We start from the raw sequence: 15078 nt of genomic DNA, 5'->3' as shown, positions 1-15078 counted from the left end.
ATCGCTGGTCGGTGAGGACTCGTGTACAGAAGAGCCTGTTTCCGCACTGTATCTCTAAACTCTAAACTGAACTAAACATATTTTGTAGGTCATGTATTGACATAAGTAATACCTTATTAATATATTTGTAGAACAGATTTCAGATTTTCATAGTCTTATAATAGAACATAGTAAATATGTTGAATATGCCATTTTAATCCTCTGATGATAATGAAGTCATAGAAACATAGAAAGCAGGTGCAGGAGTAGGCCATTCGGCCCTTCGAGCCAGCCATTCAATATGATCATGGCTGATCATCCAGAAAGAGTACCCTGTTCCTGCTTTTCCCCCATATCCCCATAGAGTTATACACCATAAAGTAATACAGTAATACAGCATCTTAGTCCATGCCAACCAAGATGCCTACCCGAGCTGGTCCCATTTGCCGTGCTTGCTCCATATCTTTCTCAGCCATTCTTACCCATATGTTATTCAAATGTCTTTCAAACATTGTAATTGTACCTGCCTCTACCACATCTTCTGGCAGCTTATTCCATATACCAACTAATCTTAGACTGAATAACTATTAAGTGGCACAGGTGGCCAATTGGCCTACTGCTCTGATTCACAATGTTCTTAAGTTCTAAACCATCATCAATGATACCAACATCTGCACAATCAACATAACCAATGTTTATACTGGAGTGTTCCTGGGAAAGACAGATATTGGAGATGAATGCTGAAATCAAATTTTGTTGAAATACTAACTCCCACTCATGAAGACAATGAACATGTAATTGATTGGCTTCCAAGAACATTTCAGAGCCTTCACTAATGCATTTAAAAAAAACGTAACTTATCTATTCCCCTTCCCTGATTCTTCCATATCTGATGCATAAAAGTATGCAGTAAAGTAGATGAAGGTAGACACAAAATACTGGAGTAACTCAGCGGGACAGGCAGCATCTCTGGAGAGAAGGAATGGGTGGCGTTTCGGGTCGAGACCCTTCTTCAATCTGAAGAAGGGTCTTGACCCCAAAGGTCACCCATTCCTTCTCTACAGAGATGCTACCTATCCCACTGAGTTACTCCAGCATTTTGTGTCTACCTTCAATTTAAACCAGCATCTGCAGTTCTTTCCTACACAAAGTATATTAAGAATTAGGTTGGCAAATCTGTAAAAGCATGGGCTCAATACAAATCTCAATCAATTCTAGTTAATGCTCATACCTCAAGCTTTTTTAAATGCTTGAATATTTAACCTATTAGTTGCATGTAGTTTTACAATATTTTGGTTTTTATTGGGGAATTTGAATAATACACTGGGCCATGCAATATTTGGATCTATACCACATAGATTGGCAAATTGCTCCAGTAAACAATAATCTTGAGGAAAAGAACTACCTAACAGCTATGTAACTGTAATTTACAGATGTTATAACACTATTCAATTTAAATATCCCAATTATACTGCTTCCACCCCCTTTCTCTGTTCAAACCACTAATAATTCAACCTCAAAGCCCCTGAAATGATTGTACTGCTCTATGAAGTTTTTCTAAATATGTCATCCATGAATCTGTATACAAAGATACATAGAAACATAGAAAATAGGTGCAGGAGGAGGCCATTCGGCCCTTCGAGCCAGCACCGCCATTCATTGTGATCATGGCTGATCGTCCACAATCAATAACCCGTGCCTGCCTTCTCCCCGTATCCCTTGAATCCACTAGCCCCGAGAGCTCTATCTAACTCTCTCTTAAATCCATCCAGTGATTTGGCTTCCACTGCCCTCTGTGGCAGAGAATTCCACAAATTCACAACTCTGGGTGAAAAAGTTCCTTCTCACCTCAGTTTTAAATGGCCTCCTCTTTCTTCTAAGACTGTGGCCCCTGGTTCTGGACTCCCCCAGATACGAACGATGTTAACTAAATCCTATCAGTTGTGTTCTGATACTATTTAGTTTTACTGTGCGATCAAATTGTAAGTCCTGATCTCTATAATTAAATAACATTAGATATACCAGTTATTAAGATTTTGTTTCAGTCAGCATGCAATCTTCATTTTGATCTGCAATATTTACCCTTTATAGAAATTAGTTGCGAGATTATACATTATTTTTCCAGGTGTGTGAAATGTTCAAAAATAAACTAACCCGCAAGACATCTGGATTCAGCATTTTAATAATGCAATTTGTTTTTCCCATATCTAGGAATCGATTGATGTGAAGATCGTGATAACTAATCCCATTGCTGAACCCCTGACACTGGATGTTACGCTGAATGGAGCTGGAATTACAGGAGACACCTGTTTGGTAGTTAAGCCGAAAGAAACAATTTGCTATGTGGCTACGTTCGCTCCAAGCATTGTTGGTGAAACTATTGGAAGGTAAGATAAGAAAAATTACAGAATATAGAGAATATGTGTTTATAACAGTGAAGCGCTCTTTATCAATACATCGTTAACCCAGATTCTGAGGTCAGTCGCAAACCTCCCACACTCAAAAGACTTTTTAAAATAAATTTCCCAGTGTGGCGGCTCCCAAGGGTCGGGCCATACTACTACCGACCCCTCGGCACGGGAATGGACCAGTCCAGGGAGGCGGTCCGGTACCATGTATATAAGGACAAGGTTTTGGGCGCGAAGCCATTCCGGCAGACTCGACCCGTCTAATAACCGAGGTATAATAAAACATAACGTCCCCGAAATACCTGGCTCCTTGCCTTTATTTCGGGCCTCTATCGACGCGCCACATTGGTGACCTCGACGGTCCATTCAGACTAGGATGGACAAACAATGGATAGCCGACCGTCCGTCCGGCTCGCAGGCCGACCAGGCCGCAGCTGTCGACGTGGTAGCCATCAAGCTCCCGACCTTCAGGACCACCCGGGCTCGCGTTTGGTTTTACCAAGCGGAGGCCCAGTTCCAGCTGCGTTTTTTTCCACCTGGTGGGAGCCCTTGACCAGGACACGGCCGAAGAGGTAACGGAGTTCCTCCAGGACCCCCCGGCCCACGATAAATATGAAGCCCTTAAGGAGCTGCTGCTCCAAACCTACGGGCTAACCCGAATGGAGTGGGTCGAAAGGCTCCTCCACATGCCAGGCCTCGGTGACCGGCGCCCATCTAGCCTCCTGAAGGAGATGGTCGCGCTGCTCGACGGGCACAGACCGTGCCTGATGTTTGAATACACTTACCTGCACCTGCTGCCGGCCGACATTCGCCTGCAGCTCACCGACGCCTCCTTTGCAGACACCCGGGCCCTCGGCAGGCGCGCGGACGCGCTGTGGGCGGCGCGCCGTAATGACGTCAGCGTGCTAAATGTCACTCGAGAAGGGCCCGATTTTCTCCGGTCGGGCGGGGGAGCTGTGGAAGGAGTGACAGCTATGCCCCGGAGGCCTGAGAGATCGCCCCCGGTGGCCATTGCGGGTCCTGCAACCGCACATGCACCTGCAGTCCCACACCGGCAGGCTCCAGCCAGCACCAGCAGGAGTTACTGGTGTTATTACCACCAGCGCTGGGGTGCGGCAGCCCGACAATGCCGCCAGCCGTGCACGTTCCCGGGAAACGCCGGGGCCGGGTGCCAATAGTCCCCGCGGCGGCTGGCCAGATTCACCGCCTCTTCGCCTGGGATCGGCGCTCCGGGGGCCGCTTCCTCGTGGATACCGGGGCGGAGCTGAGCGTCCTGCCCCCTTCGCCGCTGGACATTCGTTCTGGGAAGCAGGGGCCCATCCTCACCGCAGCAAACGGGAGCCACATTCAGACTTATGGCGTCCGCACGGTCCACATCGTTTTCGGCGCCAGTCATTTTACGTGGCAGTTCACGATCACCGACGTCTCCCAGCCGTTGGTCGGGGCTGACTTTCTGCGGGCTCATTCTCTCCTCGTGGACGTCAGGCAGCAGCGCTTGGTCCACTCCGCCACGATGGAGTCCATTGCGCTGCGGCTGAATGAGCCCATTATACGCCCGCTGTCGTCTGTGGACTCCCATTTCGCTCGGGTTCTGGCGGAGTTTCCCGATATTATGGCCCTGCAATTCCGGTCGTCGACCCCCAAGCATGGGGTGTTCCATTATATAACAACTACCGGCCCACCCCTCCACGCACGAGCACGCCGACTGCCGCCTGAGAAGCTACGCCTGGCACGACAGGAGTTCCGCACGATGGAGTCCTTGGGGATCGTCCGCCCTTCCAACAGCCCATGGGCATCCCCACTCCACATGGTCCCCAAGGCAAACGGGGGCTGGAGACCTTGCGGGGATTATCGGCGGCTGAACGTCGCTATCGCCGAGGACCGATACCCCGTGCCCCACATCCAGGACTTCAACGCCCATTTGGCTGGGGCCACGATATTCTCGAAGGTGGATCTGGTGCGAGGTTACAACCAGATCCCGGTCCACCCGGAGGATGTGCCCAAGACGGCAATCATCACGCCGTTCGGACCCTACGAGTTCGTACGGATGCCGTTCGGCCTCAAGAACGCCGCGCAGTCATTTCAGCGGTTAATGAACGGCGTGTGTCGCGGGCTGGATTTCCTGTTTGTCTACCTTGACGACATGTTGGTAGCTAGCCGCTCGCGGCAGGAGCACTGTGCCCACCTCCGGCAGCTTTTTCAGCGGCTCAGCAAGCACGGGTTGGCTATAAACCTCGTCAAGTACCGCTTTGGCGTGACCACAATCGACTTTCTCGGCCACCGTGTGTCCTCGCAAGGAGCGGTTCCCCTGCCGGACAAAGTAGACGCCATCCGCCGGTTTCCCCGTCTGTCCTCGGTGCGTGGCCTGCAGGAGTTCGTCGGCATGGTGGCCTTTTATCACCGGTTCCTGCCATCCGCGGCCCACATCATGCGGCCGCTATACGAGCTGCTGGCTGGCAAGCGTAAGAACGTCGTGTGGACCGACGAGGCGGTAACAGCCTTCGACAGCGTGAAGGAGGCCCTGGCTCGGGCTGTGCTGCTTGTTCACCCACGGGAGGATGCCCCGACAGCCCTTACGGTGGACGCCTCAGAGTTGGCGGTTGGTGCCGTACTGGAGCAACTGACGGACGGGGGTTGGCACCCCCTGGCCTTCTTCAGCCGGCACCTCAACAACGCCCAGAGGAAGTACAGCGCCTTCGACCGCGAGCTCCTGGCCCTGTACCTGGCCCTTCGTCAATTCCGCTATTTTCTGGAGGGCCGCCCGTTCACCGCGTACACGGACCACAAGCCGCTCACGTTCGCCCTGGCAAAGGTCTCCGACCCATGGTCCGCCCGACAGCAGCACCAGTTGGTGTATATATCCGAGTACACCACCTCCATCCGCTTCATCGAGGGGAAGGAAAACCGGGTGGCCGACACGTTGTCTCGCCCCGCCGTCAATGCCGTTTTAGAAGTGGCACCCGGCATTGATTATTCTGCCCTGGCGGAGGCCCAACTAATGGACGGGGAGATGCCCGCCTACCGGACTGCCATCTCCGGCCTCCGCCTTGAGAATGTTCCCCTCGGCCCCAGAGCAGCGACGATACTATGCGATGTGTCGGCAGGTCAGCCGCGCCCCATCGTCCCGGCCGCGTGGCGCAGGAGGGTGTTCGACGTAGTCCACGGGCTGGCTCACCCATCCATCCGGGCGACGACCGCACTGGTAGCTGCGCGGTTCATGTGGCACGGTCTGCGCAAGCAGGTTGGCCACTGGGCCCGCACCTGCATTCCGTGCCAGACGGCAAAAATTCAACGCCATGTCCGGGCGCCACTCCAGGAGATCGGTCTATCCCGCCGCCGTTTCGACCACCTGCACGTGGACATTGTGGGCCCGCTCCCGCCGTCCCGGGGCATCACACACCTCCTCACGGTGGTGGACCGCTTCACGCGGTGGCCAGAGGCCATACCACTGGCCGATACATCTACAGCCACATGCGCTCGTGCGTTGGCCGCGCACTGGATTGCTCGCTTTGGGGTGCCGGTGGTCATCTCATCGGACCAGGGGCCACAGTTTACCTCCGAGCTGTGGTCGGCCATGGCCCACCTGTTGGGCGTGCGGCTGCACCACACCACGGCCTATCACCCGCAGGCAAACGGCCTGGTGGAGAGGTTCCACCGGCAGCTGAAGACAGCGCTGAAGGCGCGACTCTCCGGCCCCGACTGGATGGACGAGCTACCATGGGTCTTGCTGGGCTTCATCCTCAGCGGAGCTCGTATACGGGTCCCCGCTCACGGTGCCCGGGGAGTTCGTGCCCTCGTTGCCGGGGCGAGAGGAACCGCCCTCATCCACCCTACAACGCCTCCGAGAGCGAGTTGGCAAGCTCGCACCCGTGCCGACGTCCCGCCATGGGACATTCCGCCCTTACGTGCCATCGGCCCTCCGGGACTGCGCCTATGTGTTCCTGTGCCGTGATGCCCACCGGACGCCACTCCAGAGGCCGTATGAGGGCCCGTACCGGGTGCTGGAGCATGGACAGACAACCTTTGTCTTGGACATGGGGGGCCGGCCGGAGGCCGTGTCAATTGACCGCCTGAAGCCGGCCCACTTAGACATCGACCAACCGGTGCGGGTTGCCCAGCCTCGGCCACGAGGTCGCCCACCCTTCCGGGACCCACCACCTGTCCCTCCAACTGTGCCTCCGCCGGCTCCTCTGTCGACCGATTACCGTACACGGTCCGGTCGGGTTGTGCGACCACCAGTGTGCTTCGTGCCTCCGGTTCTGGGGGGGGGGGGGGTCCTGTGGCGGCTCCCAAGGGTCGGGAGCTGGAATTACAGGAGACACCTGTTTGGTAGTTAAGCCGAAAGAAACAATTTGCTATGTGGCTACGTTTGCTCCAAGCATTGTTGGTGAAACTATTGGAAGGTAAGATAAGAAAAATTACAGAATATAGAGAATATGTGTTTATAACAGTGAAGCGCTCTTTATCAATACATCGTTAACCCAGATTCTGAGGTCAGTCGCAAACCTCCCACATTCAAAAGACTTTTTAAAATAAATTTCCCAGTGTGGCGGCTCCCAAGGGTCGGGCCATACTACTACCGACCCCTCGGCACGGGAATGGACCAGTCCAGGGAGGCGGTCCGGTACCATGTATATAAGGACAAGGTTTTGGGCGCGAAGCCATTCCGGCAGACTCGACCCGTCTGATAACCGAGGTACAATAAAATATAACATCCCCGAAATACCTGGCTCCTTGCCTTTATTTCGGGCCTCTATCGACGCGCCACACCAGCATTAATGTGCTCCTACTGTAGTTAAATCTTCAAAGGAGTGGTCCAAGGTGACTGCAGTCTTCAATAGTTGCGCATGCAGAGATTCGAGCAAGCTGAAGCCAAGAAACATTGGGGAAAATCTTTAGCAACTTGCCCTCAAATTGGTCAAATCAATGAATGCCTTTTAACTGCAACAATTATGATCTTTAAAATCCAAAATGCAATTTTTGTTTGGATTCTGTACTCTTGTTCAGGGTTTTTTTCTCATGCTGAGCTTTGAACTCTTGTTTATCAGGATTCTAGTAAAAGCCTTTTTGAGTTTAACTTGTTCCTGACTTGTGTGTCTCCTCTGTGCTTGAATCTACTCATCTCTTGATATTCTTTTTTTTTTACCAAAAATAATTTAATCAATTATTTACAATAATATGTTCAGAACGAAATAAATCAAAACAAAACCCACCACCATAATACAAGTCAAACAAATATACTTCAATACGCATTAAACTATTATACAACTATATCATTATCCTTATTAAGGATGCATTCCATCCCCCGCGGTGCCCAGCGTTCCCGGAAATCCCCGTGCCCCCCGTGGATAGCTCTCTTGATATTCATACAGAAGCTGGTGAGAGAAAATAGCCACAACACATCAAAATAATCTTTGTGGGATTGAGAAAGAAGAAAGGTCACAGAAATAGCAAAATGCTCTGTCCTACTTGACCATCAGACTTGTCATTTCTAATACTCAGCATCCTGCCTGTGCCAGTAATTTCTTGGTTACATCAGCATCAGGATGAAGATTGGATGGTTGCAGCAATTGTTTCAGTTATTTTTCCAGCTCTTCTTCATCATCCTGTCGGAAGAGTGTAGATAGATTGGTATGCGGTGTTTGAAATATTTATGAAAATTTGTAATCTAGCTTCTTGTGATGCTGAGAAGCCGCAGGTTGTCAGCAAGGGGGTGTAGTAGGAGGAAGTGCTTCCGATGTGGAATCAATTTGCAGAACAGTTAAATACAATCTACGTGGAGCCGGATGGCAGCTGAATGGTGTTAAGTCTGTTCTCAGGACAGAAGCAGGTGCTGATGGTGTGATTGCCAGCATAAGGAATGTGGTGTAATACCACACAGTGACTGAATGATGAAAAATGGGAGCAAATTCTTGGAACTGCTGGGAAGAACATGTGCTGTCCCAAAGCTTTGCTCAGAGAAATGAGTAGGCGATGATAGCAGTGACCACTTCACCGCCCCGGTCAAATCGATGACAGCTTTCCCATTTCCAGTATCCATTCAATGGCAAATAAAAATTGAAAGAAGGAAATACTGGCAGATCTGGCAGCACTTGAGGATTTAATACTTCAGATCAGTAATTATTTATTAGAACACTCCACAGCTGGAGTTTCCAGTTCTTACCGATTTTAGATTTACTTTTAAATTTACTTTTTGCTTACCCATGTCATGTCCACTGAAGATGACAGACTGCTATGATCTTGGGCACTTGTAAGGGGCATCAATACTTAATTGTTTATCCAAGTTCTTAAAACCTTTTTAATTGAGTCTACTTTTGTTTTCACCGCTTGGCCATTTCCTCGGTGTCAAATAAATAGCATATAGTGCTCAATGCATGGTTAAATGGGCATCACTTCTGACTTCTTTAAAACTGCCGTCCAGTGAACTGCCGTTCACCACCAAAAATCGTGAGGGTATTATTGAGCAGAAACTGAAACAGCTACACAAATAAAATAGCTTCAACATCAGGTTGGGTATTCTGTGGCAAAAGACTGATGTGCTGATAACCTGAAGCTCTTCTACCATCAACAAGATATGTCAGGAACTCAGTAGAATGTATTGCACTTACCAATGCAGCATCATCAACAGTGAAGAAACATCGTGGACAAATCAGCCTATTTGCCTCACCACCCCCATGAACCCCCACCTTAACGTTCATTTCCCCCAACACTGTAGTGCAAGGCCTACAGTGTGCCTGGGGAAAACCACCTGCACATTTCTCTCGAAGATTCACATCATCCTGACTTTGAACTATTTTTTTATTGGTCCTTCATCTTTGCTGGGGAAGAACTTGCATTTGGCACGCCACTGTTCTGCTGTATTCACATTGGAGCAATCATCTCTGTCCCCATTTGTCAGTGACTTTTTTGGTTAAACTGTAGCAGAGTCACTTTCTGTGTTTTCTGGAAGAAGCAACAAGAGAGATTCCCAGCTGCTTCAGAGGTGCAGTGAAATGAAAGAAAAAGCATATTTGCATATCTTATATATTGCAGTCATGGTATTTTACCAATTAAGTATTGAGCTCTACAAGTAGCACTGAACTATAAAAACAATCACCTGTCTGGGTAATTAGGAATAAATATTGGCAAGGGCTTTGTAATGGTGCAGCATTTCAAAGTAATGCACTAGGATATCAATCTAAATTAGAAACTTAATTTTTTGGAATGTTATTATACTTTAGAAAGGAGGATAGAGCGTGGCCAGGGAATTGCAGGTCGTTTAGAGCTTATATTAGAATCAGGGCAATTAATGAAATTCTTATGAAAGAAAGAGTAAAAAGCGTAGTAGTGAACAATCAGAGTGGATTGCAAAGGGAAAAGATTGTTCCACTAACCTTATTGAACTTTTGGAATAGGTAAAATATTGACAATGGTAATGTATGCTGAATGTATGCAATGTACATTTTCAAAAGGTTTTTGATAGGATCAGCTCTTAATGGATAACTGAACATCAGGGAATGTTGACCCAGAATGGAAGTAGCAGAATGAATTGCGAGTTGGCTTCCAGATTTAAAGTGGAGACTGGGAGTGAGGGATCGTAATGAAAGAGGATGGCTGTTGATGTTTGGGGTTTAAATTAATAATTCTTGGTTTGAAATTAAAAACACTTCTAAAGTTGTATCTGACACCGACTTGTAATGTGCTGGAGTTTGGCTTGGCAAGTTCAACAGGGGTGACAAAATAATATTGAGGGTTTCAATAAACTTCAGGACTTCTAAATGGGCGAACAATGCACAGATTAAGTTCACACGGATTTATTTGAGCTAGTACATTTGAGTTTGAGGTCTCTTATTAATTGAAACATGCAGACCTAGATGGTGAAGAAATAAAGGGATCTTGAAACACAAATAACACCAATCACAAAAAGTGTTAGAGGATTGTAATGGCATGAGCACCATAATGTTAAACAGATGTGGAGGCATTGAAATGGGTGTATGGAGAAAACTTGAAATGATGACACCAGCAATGTGAGTATATTAATGACAGGAAAGGATGAGCAGACTTAATTTTTCTTTTTTCATGAGCATAGAAGGTTGAAGGGCAAGAAATAAAATAATTGAGGCAAGGCAAGCCTTTCACAGCTGCTCTGCCATTAAATAAGATGCTTGTAGACTTTTTAACCTCAAAACCACTTTCTAGTATGAATCCAATTTCTCTTGGCTCCCTTAATGTCCAAACAAACATCCATTATCTGATCTTTAAAAAGATGAAAAGTTTTAAAAGAATGGATACAGAGAAAATGTTTCCGCCTGTGTAAACATATAAAATTATAAAAGGACTGGACAAGCTCGATGCAGGAAAAATGTTCCCAATGTTGGGGGAGTCCAGAACCAGGCGCCACAGTCTAAGAATAAAGGGGAGGTCATTTAAAACTGAGATGAGAAAAATCTTTTTCACCCAGAGAGTTGTGAATTTGTGGAATTCTCTGCCACAGAAGGCAGTGGAGGCCAATTCACTGTATGAATCTAAAATAAAGTTAGATAAAGCTCTAGGGGCTAGTGGAATCAAGGGATGTGGAGAGAAGGCAGGCAGGAGTTACTGATTGTGGATGATCAGCCATGATCACAATGAATGGTGGTGCTTGCTCGAAGGGCCAAATGTCCTCCTCCTGCACCTATTTTCTATGTTTTGATGTTTCTAAAAAGGACAACTGCAAGCCATCAGTATAAAGTCCACACCAAGGAATTCAGTGAGGAATTCTGAAAAAACTATGCTAAAGATTGATGAGCATTTGGAACTTTCTACAACAGGGAGTGTTGTGCATTAAAATAGCTGTGCTGATAGATTGACATGAGGAAAGAGGAGGAGGCTGCAGTGGAGCATAGATGCCAGCAGGGAACGGCTGTGCCAAAAGATCTGTTACTGTGTGATGTACACAATGAATGGAACCTCAACCACTAATCTTCTGAAAATGTGCAATGCACAAACCACAACAAACACAATATAAACTTACAAATATTCTTTGCCACTTCAGTGAGTACAGATTAAAAGTCGTGTTTGACAAAGTCAAAGTAAAAGTACTGCATGGCAGTCCAGTTTTCTAAAAAGATAGCCGACAGTTGGTAAACGGCTGGAAGTTAGATAAACACTCCAGCAAACCAATAATGAAAGTTTTGAATCCCATCTAAAATTAGTGTTTATCACAAATAAGTCCAAAAGACTGATTTGAGATGACTCAATGTGTCCCACATGTTCCTGATCTGAAGTGGCATTTGGAAAGAACTGGAACTTTGGTTTTCATCAATTGAAAGATAGAAACAGTCCCTTCGGCCTACCGAGTCCATGCCAGCCATCGATCATGTGAACACACAAGTTCTATTTAATCCCACTTTCACATCCACTCTCTGCATTCTAGGGCAATTTACAGTGGCCAATTAACTTACAAACCTGCACGTCTTTGGAATGTGGGAGGAAACCGTAGCACCCAGAGGAAACTCACACGGCCATGGGAGAACGTGTAAACTCTACACAGATAGGACCCAAGATCAGGATTGAACCTGGCTCTCTGGCACTATGCAGAAGCAGTTCTACCAGCTGCACCACTAGGCCACCCACACTTACTTATTCTTAGCATAAGGTGTCACTCACAGGAACACATTTTTACTGTCAACATAGGCATACAAGCAGAAAGTTAATAAACCTGTGGGATCTCATTTGAAGTTTTTGAGTATGTTTTTCAGCATAGAGGGTAAATTGAGTTTTGTGTTGGGTAAAATGGTCAAAATATATCAACCATTGCAATCATCATGAAATGTTTTACTGTTCTTCAATTTGCAAAATAATTAATGTTGTTAAAAAAGTTTAATATTGTGTTGTCCACATCCAGGTCAAAAATGTCTTTATTTACTGAAAAATGTGAGATTGACACAGATTACTTCCAATGTTTTTTAAAAACCCTGGTATCCCTATCCCATTGATTACTTTGTTTATTTGTGAAGCTTTGATTCCTACTGCTACATTTCTTGCATAATCTGTCTGATTTATTGCAACAATTTTACTATGAAACTTTTGAAATTCTCTACATTCCCCTTAATCTTTCCTCAAAAAACATTAAATGCATTCTGCCAATCGGTTGTTTTAATTAACTCATGCATTTCTAAATTCTGAGTAATTTTATTTTGGTTTATAGTATATTTTAGAAATTTGCAAGAACCTATATTAAGCAAATTAGTCTAAATCTATTAGTTTATTTTATCCCATTCCCCTGAACAACTTGTACTATTTCTTTAACTAAAATCATTATGGCATATGATAAGATCCAAACATAAGATCTGTCTATGTCGAAATGTTGTAATAACTAGGCAAACAACTGGACCTTGGACTTTGAATATCTAAGGCCCCCCTCGGTCATGGCTGACCATGGGTGATGCATCCTGGTTGTTGGCTGCTTGCTCCAAACCTTGGCTAGAGCAGCGTGGATGTGTGGGTTGGATGCAAGCCTGGGCGATGTCATATGGACAGGCTGTTGCCCATGCAGCACGTCCCCCCTCTCCACGTCGCTGATTGATCCAAAGGAACAGCAGAGCCGTTACAGTTTGGCACCAGCGCCGTCGCAGGAGCTGCCAGAACGAGGTTGTAGACAACGACAAACTGCCTTAGGGACTCCAACTCTGGATTTTTCTTGGGGTTTACTCCTGGAGCCTTTTCCATGACTGGATATGGCCACAAGGCAGTGGAGGTTTTAGATCAGAGTTTTCCCTCTCCTAGATGGACTGCCTTCCCAGGCTTACGAGACTCATCTGCCCGAGACTCGTGGGGGGCAGGAGCGTCTACCTTCCCATCTACAGCACCTGCCCACTACAGCCTTCATCGGCCTTCCCAGCCGTTGTGACGCTCCACTAAAGTCAGCCATCATCCTCTGCCTGTTCCACCGTTGAGATCTTGGTTGGATTGCTCTTTGTCAGGGACCTCCCCCTCGACCTTACCGCCATGGGTGACCCTACCAGGAGCGTAGTTCCAGACGGCATCGCTCTCAGGATCTCAGGACCACACAAGCCTCTCCACCACAACAAGGCGACAATCCACGGAGAAGGACTTTGAATAATGGCGCCAAAAATGGCAGCACCCGCATGTGTAATATATGCAAAATGAATTCCACTGGGCAGTTGCATATGTGACAGATAAAGAACTATTGACTATTGATAGTCATAACTATTTCAGGCATTAAAAAATAAACATAGCACAAAAAGTAAGGAAATTTGTGTTTAGTAGATTATTTCTTTGTTGTAACAATGTTTCTTGGCAATAAATCTTATACCGTTGGAAAGCCTGTTAAAGGAACATGCATTTGTGGGATGAGCAGCAGAGCTGAGTATGTGGGTTGCGCCCATGAAAAATCTGCCAAATCTTCTCTGCCAATGCCAAACAGCTTATTCTGCCATTGACTCTTGTTCGGTGTTGTTTGGTGGATTGGATGATTGAAGTCTGAAAAATTTAATAAACAGGAGCCTCAGTAGCGTGTGGAAGAACCATACACAGCCACAACAGCCTGGCACCTCCTCCTCATGCTGGTCACCAGCCTGGTCACACACTGTTGTGGGATGGCATCCCATTCTTCAACCAGCATTTGTCGCAAGTCAGCCAACGTGGTTGTGTTGGTCACTCTGGCACGAACAGCACGCCCAAGCTGATCCCACAAGTGTTCAATGGGGTTGAGGTCAGGACTGCTGGCAGGCCATTCCATCCTCTCCACTCCCAAATTCTGGAGGTAGTCTCTGAGAAACCCTGCTCTGTGGGGGCGAGCATTGTCATCTTGGAGGATAGAGTTCGGTCCCAGACTGTGGAGATATGGGATTGCCACTGGTTGCAGAATCTCATCTCGATATCTCTCTGCATTGAGGTTGCCTCCAATGATGACAAGCCTCGTTTTTCCAGTGAGGGAGATGCCGCCCCACACCATCACACTGCCTCCACCAAAAGATGTTACTCTATCGGTGCAGCAATCAGCATAGCGTTCTCCGCGTCTTCTCCACACTTTGACCCTATGATCCAACTGCCGTAGGCAGAATCTGGACTCATCGCTGAACATAACGTTCCTCCACATGTTCAGGTTCCAGTGCACGTGTTGCCGACACCAGTGCAAACGGGCCTGACGGTGAAGAGCAGTTGTGGCAGGCCTCCTGGCAGCCCTATGAGACCGGAGATCGGCTGCGTGCAGTCTGTTCCGAATTGTCTGGGCAGAGAGCCGTCGGCCATATCGTCCTGCAAACCTTGACTGCAAATCTGTAGAAGACAGCCTACGGTTCCTAAGTGCTGACAGGGTGAGGAAACGGTCTTCTTCGGGTGTCGTCTTCTTGGGACGCCCACTTCGCGGCCTGTCTCTGACATCCCCCGTTATATGGAACTTGGCCTTCACTTTGGAGATGGTACTAGGGCTCACTCCAAATAATGCCGCAACTTGGTTTTGCGGAACACCTGCTTGAAGTTGCCCTATCGCACGGGCCCTATCCAGATCAATCAAACGTGGCATGCCGATTCTTGGAGCAGACACCTACTGACCACTGTAGCAGGGCCCATGCTCTCAGATGCTGCCAATCAGGTGCCAATCATGCACCTGATTGTCAGCACCTGGGGGTACCAGAAGCTCAAAACAAGAGTCAATAGCAACAGCAGAATAAGCTGTTTGGCATTGGCAGAGAAGATTTGGCAAATT

General features: G+C 47.6%; 1 protein-coding gene across 1 annotated transcript in view; it reads left to right on the top strand.

Annotated features, from left to right (window-relative positions):
* The window catches only part of LOC144598635 (cilia- and flagella-associated protein 47-like), a 426611-nt gene that overhangs the window by 290460 nt on the left and 121073 nt on the right, over positions 1–15078 (top strand). Inside the window, exon 53 of the mRNA XM_078408845.1 lies at positions 2191–2366. Within this exon, the coding sequence (XP_078264971.1) occupies positions 2191–2366 (176 nt within the window). The remainder of the gene's footprint in view (positions 1–2190; positions 2367–15078) is intronic.

This window comes from Rhinoraja longicauda, chromosome 12 (assembly GCF_053455715.1).
Source record: "Rhinoraja longicauda isolate Sanriku21f chromosome 12, sRhiLon1.1, whole genome shotgun sequence".
NCBI classification, from domain to species: domain Eukaryota; kingdom Metazoa; phylum Chordata; class Chondrichthyes; order Rajiformes; family Arhynchobatidae; genus Rhinoraja; species Rhinoraja longicauda.
The sequence above is the reverse complement of the archived record's forward strand: the minus strand, read 5'-3'. Positions and strand labels throughout refer to the sequence as shown.